The sequence below is a fragment of the Procambarus clarkii genome, chromosome 10 (genome assembly GCF_040958095.1).
Source record: "Procambarus clarkii isolate CNS0578487 chromosome 10, FALCON_Pclarkii_2.0, whole genome shotgun sequence".
NCBI classification, from domain to species: Eukaryota; Metazoa; Arthropoda; class Malacostraca; order Decapoda; family Cambaridae; genus Procambarus; species Procambarus clarkii.
This window is the reverse complement of record NC_091159.1, coordinates 23,900,874-23,906,454: the sequence shown is the minus strand read 5'-3', so window position 1 is coordinate 23,906,454 and position 5,581 is coordinate 23,900,874. Positions and strand designations below refer to the sequence as shown.

The 5,581-nt window shown below is 45.4% G+C and overlaps 1 protein-coding gene across 1 annotated transcript in view; it reads left to right on the top strand.

The window, feature by feature from the left end:
* The first annotated feature begins 243 nt into the window (after window positions 1-243).
* Window positions 244-5,581, top strand: part of LOC138363225 (trichohyalin-like) — a 28,613-nt gene continuing 23,275 nt past the window's right edge. The window contains exons 1-3 of the mRNA XM_069322229.1: window positions 244-653; window positions 708-1,301; window positions 1,452-1,822. Of these exons, the coding sequence (XP_069178330.1) occupies window positions 244-653; window positions 708-1,301; window positions 1,452-1,822 (1,375 nt within the window). The remainder of the gene's footprint in view (window positions 654-707; window positions 1,302-1,451; window positions 1,823-5,581) is intronic.

The following is a 5,581-nucleotide window of genomic DNA, read 5'->3' as shown; positions in this document are numbered from 1 at the left end:
GACATGCCTAGAGAGGACATTCAGGACATGCCTAGAGAGAACATTCAGGACATGCCTAGAGAGGACATTCAGGACATGCCTAGAGAGGACATTCAGGACATGCCTAGAGAGGACATTCAGGACATGCCTAGAGAGGACATTCAGGACATGCCTAGAGAGGACATTCAGGACATGCCTAGAGAGGACATTCAGGACATGCCTAGAGAGGACATTCAGGACATGCCTAGAGAGGACATTCAGGACATGCCTAGAGAGGACATTCAGGACATGCCTAGAGAGGACATTCAGGACATGCCAAGAGAGGACATTCAGGACATGTCTAGAGACGACATTCATGACATGCCAAGAGAGGACATTCAGGACATGCCAAGAGAGGACATTCAGCACATGCCAAGAGAGGACATTCAGCACATGTCTAGAGAGGACATTCAGGACATGCCTAGAGAGGACATTCAGGACATGCCTAGAGAGGACATTCAGCACATGCCTAGAGAGGACATTCAGCACATGCCTAGAGAGGGCATTCAGGACATGCCTAGAGAGGACATTCAGCACATGCCAAGAGAGGACATTCAGCACATGCCTAAAGAGGACATTCAGGACATGCCTAGAGAGGACATTCAGGACATGTCTAGAGAGGACATTCAGGACATGTCTAGAGAGGGCATTCAGGACATGTCTAGAGAGGACATTCAGGACATGCCTAGAGAGGGCATTCAGGACATGTCTAGAGAGGACATTCAGGACATGCCTAGAGAGGACATTCAGCACATGCCAAGAGAGGACATTCAGCACATGTCTAGAGAGGACATTCAGGACATGTCTAGAGAGGACATTCAGGACATGCCTAGAGAGGACATTCAGCACATGCCAAGAGAGGACATTCAGCACATGTCTAGAGAGGACATTCAGGACATGCCTAGAGAGGGCATTCAGGACATGTCTAGAGAGGACATTCAGGACATGCCTAGAGAGGACATTCAGGACATGCCTAGAGAGGACATTCAGGACATGCCTAGAGACGACATTCAGCACATGCCTAGAGAGGACATTCAGGACATGCCAAGAGAGGACATTCAGGACATGTCTAGAGAGGACATTCAGCACATGCCAAGAGAGGACATTCAGCACATGTCTAGAGAGGACATTCAGCACATGCCAAGAGAGGACATTCAGGACATGCCAAGAGAGGACATTCAGCACATGCCAAGAGAGGACATTCAGCACATGCCAAGAGAGGACATTCAGCACATGTCTAGAGAGGACATTCAGGACATGCCTAGAGAGGGCATTCAGGACATGTCTAGAGAGGACATTCAGGACATGCCTAGAGAGGGCATTCAGGACATGCCTAGAGAGGACATTCAGGACATGCCTAGAGAGGACATTCAGGACATGCCTAGAGAGGACATTCAGGACATGCCAAGAGAGGACATTCAGGACATGTCTAGAGAGGACATTCAGGACATGCCAAGAGAGGACATTCAGGACATGTCTAGAGAGGACATTCAGCACATGCCAAGAGAGGACATTCAGCACATGTCTAGAGAGGACATTCAGCACATGCCAAGAGAGGACATTCAGGACATGCCAAGAGAGGACATTCAGCACATGCCAAGAGAGGACATTCAGCACATGCCAAGAGAGGACATTCAGCACATGCCAAGAGAGGACATTCAGCACATGCCAAGAGAGGACATTCAGGACATGCCTAGAGATGACATTCAGCACATGCCTAGAGAGGACATTCAGCACATGCCTAGAGAGGACATTCAGGACATGTCTAGAGGAGACAACCAATCAGGGCACAACGATGGCGCAAGTAATTTTACAAATAAAACAATGAAAGTTAAATTGTCAATATCCGGTTAATAGTTTGATCTCCAAACCGAACATTTAATGAAATCCAGCAAATAGATCGTGCTGAATATTTCGGTCCGGTTAAAAAAGTTGTCCTCGATAGTTTGGTCCGGTTATGGGATTGTTTTCGATAGTTCGGTCCGATTTAAGAGGTCGGATCGGACCCCCCCCCCCACTGAATCGCTGCCCCATTGGTGAATTCCATTGTGGCTGAGTGGCCTGATCTCCGGGTGGTTAGCCCCCAACACATTACCGGCTGACAGGTTGCTAGATAGCCGGCTCTATGACCCTCTGATTTGGCTCTAAACGTTAATTATCGCGACCTTTTTTATTTTGTATTAAAGCCATCAATATCATCAGGAAAAAAAAGTCGAATATTGAAAATTATTAAACCGCAGAATTCCCACAAGGGATCCACCATGATGTGGATTAAGAGCTGACAGCAGCAGGGAGCGTGGCGAATGTTAATGAGTTTTTTGGTATTAATGAATTTCACACAGTCTCGCCAATCACAGTGTGGCTTGGAGAGGCAACTTTTATACGGAGGACACAGTGAGAGAGTTGAGTTTCAGTTGAGGTTGAGGATGAGCTTCAGTTGATCAGATTTACTGTTGTGGTTTGGATTTCGGTGTAAACAGGACACACAATAAATGGAATGCACACTTCACTTACAACACACACACACACACACACACACACACACACACACACACACACACACACACACACACACACACACACACACACACACACACATCCCGTATTCGGCGGGATCCAAGAGTCAATGCTCGATCCTGCAAACACAAATAGGTGAGTACACACACACACACACACACACACACACAACTAGGTGAATACACACACACACACACACACACACACACACACACACACACACATGCCAGGCTGGCCAACATACGAACGGCATTCAGAAACTTGTGTAAAGAATCATTCAGAACTTTGTATACCACATATGTCAGGCCAATCCTGGAGTATGCAGCCCCAGCATGAAGTCCATATCTAGTCAAGGATAAGACTAAACTGGAAAAGGTTCAAAGGTTTGCCACCAGACTAGTACCCGAGCTGAGAGGTATGAGCTACGAGGAGAGACTACGGGAATTAAACCTCACTTCGCTGGAAGACAGAAGAGTTAGGGGGGACATGATCACCACATTCAAGATTCTGAAGGGGATTGATAGGGTAGATAAAGACAGTCTATTTAACACAAGGGGAACACGCACAAGGGGACACAGGTGGAAACTGAGTGCCCAAATGAGCCAAAGAGATATTAGAAAGAACTTTTTTAGTGTCAGAGTGGTTGACAAATGGAATGCATTAGGAAGTGATGTGGTGGAGGCTGACTCCATACACAGTTTCAAGTGTAGATATGACAGAGCCCAGTAGGCTCAGGAATCTGTGCACCTGTTGATTGACGGTTGAGAGGCGGGACCAAAGAGCCAGAGCTCAACCCCCGCAAACACAACTAGGTGAGTACAACTAGGTGAGTACACACACACACACACACGACACTTTAGAAGCGCACTGCACATGTTCTCAGGGCTGGAACTAAGCTGGTATTTACAGAGGATCAATTAGTGTGCACTTGGGTATCGGAAAGCCATTTGTGAGGCGACTGTGGCGCCATGTTGTCATAGTGGCAGGTATTATGGGGAATTATTCTCACACAACAATTACCGAGCCTATTTAATTAGGAATGTTGGTGGGTTCTCGTACGGTGAGTTCACTGTTGCTTGTCGCAGTGTCGGAGGGTTCACGGTACCTCGTTCACAGTGACGTAGGGTTCACGATACCTCGTTCGCAGTGACGTAGGGTTCACGGTACCTCGTTCGCAGTGACGTAGGGTTCACGGTACCTCGTTCGCAGTGACGTAGGGCTCACTGTAGGTCGTCACAGTGACGTAAGGCTCACTGTAACTCGTCTCAGTGACGCAGGGCTCACTGTAACACCTCACAGTGACGTGCTTCATAATACAGAGGATTACTGGTAAGTTTCTATCATAGTTCATGCCACTTCTGGCTCGTTTAACCCAAGCTTCCTTCATGTCCCTTCCTCATTCCACGACAGACGATTGAGTGTTAACGACGTCGTTTGCGGCCGGGCATTGTTTGCGAAGCAGGGTCAAGATGCACCAGGCACTTGTTCAACCACTCGCGAGACCTCTGAGGATTTCCACAAGTAGGGCGGCTTTGTTTACATTAATTAAATTGTTTACGATCTTCCAAGCGCTACGAGGCTGTGTTTAAAGATGGTAACCTTGGGGGGTTGCGAAGTTTCCAAGCTCGTATGTTGTTGAATAAATACAGACTGAGGCGCCGTGATTGAGGAAAGATGTAGCGGTTTCGTTAGTGGATACTTAAATACTTAATGAATCCTGGGGGCCAGATTCACGAAGCATTTACGAACCTGTGGATGTTTTCTCAATCTTTGGCGGCTTTGTTTACAATTATTAAACAGTTAATGAGCTCCGAAGCGCCACGAGGCTGTTTATAATAATAACAACAGTTGATTGGGAAGTTTTCATGCTTGTAAACTGTTTAATAAATGTAACCAAAGCTGTCAAAGATTGAGGGAAGATGTACAGGTTCGTAAGTATTTGCGTAACTGCTTCGTGAATCTGGCACCAGGTCTTTGAATACATAACGTCTTTTTTTTAACTGCTGCTGGGGGATGGAACAAGAGCAGCCATCATTCACAACTCTGTGCCATTCGGTGACATGCTTAAACAACAATATTATCTACATTCACAAGGAAATCACAACAGTTTGACATATGAGAAAATCACTAGCAGCCGTAACGAGGATTCGTACCTATGTGCTCTAAGTACTCCCAGAACACACGCCTTAGACCACCCCTCCAAACACACACCGAAACTACGACGTTGGTACAACGTTCGAACAAGTTTTAACACCTCCTAACCAGTTATAACAACCAATATAGCAAGTTGTAATAACGTTCTAATACGTCATAAACACGTTAAGCCAAGATGTAAGAACTTTATTACAAGTTGTAACAAGCGGAAAATAGAGTCAGTTTCGGTTTGTGTTTCCAGGGCACTAGACCGCCACATGGGCAGAAGGCTTACAACCTGGGCTTCAACTGAATCCTCAAGGGTTCCGGAGGCTTCTACCTAAGCCGAACCAGGGCTCAATATAACATTGCACTCTGACTTTGTTGTCCAGGAATTCCACCTCTAACACTAACAATGCACATTAATTTTCTCATTTGATGTATCACGTGAATATGATATCTCTGTCCAGGTTCATCTTTGTGAAGACCAAGTGCTCCGGGTCCAACCCGTTCTCGCACTTTCGTATAGTCAATATTGACTTATTAAATACGTGCTTATGTGACATACTAAACATACTAGTTTCCCTTGAAAAACTTCATAGAAATCACCGACCTTACCTAACCTTCTTAGTATGTTAAGATAAGCATCTTATTGCTTCGTAATTACAATTATTACTTAACCTATTATAGGTATGATGTATCATGATGTCTACCTATTATAGGTATAGGTTAAGTAATAATTGTAATTACGAAGCAATAAGATGCTTATCTTAACATACTAAGAAGGTTAGGTAAGGTCGGTGTTTTCTATGAAGCTTTTCAAGGTAAACTAGTATGTTTAGTATGTCACATATGCACGTATTTAATAAGTCAATATTGACTGTAAGAAAGTGCGAGAACGGGTTGCTGGGTC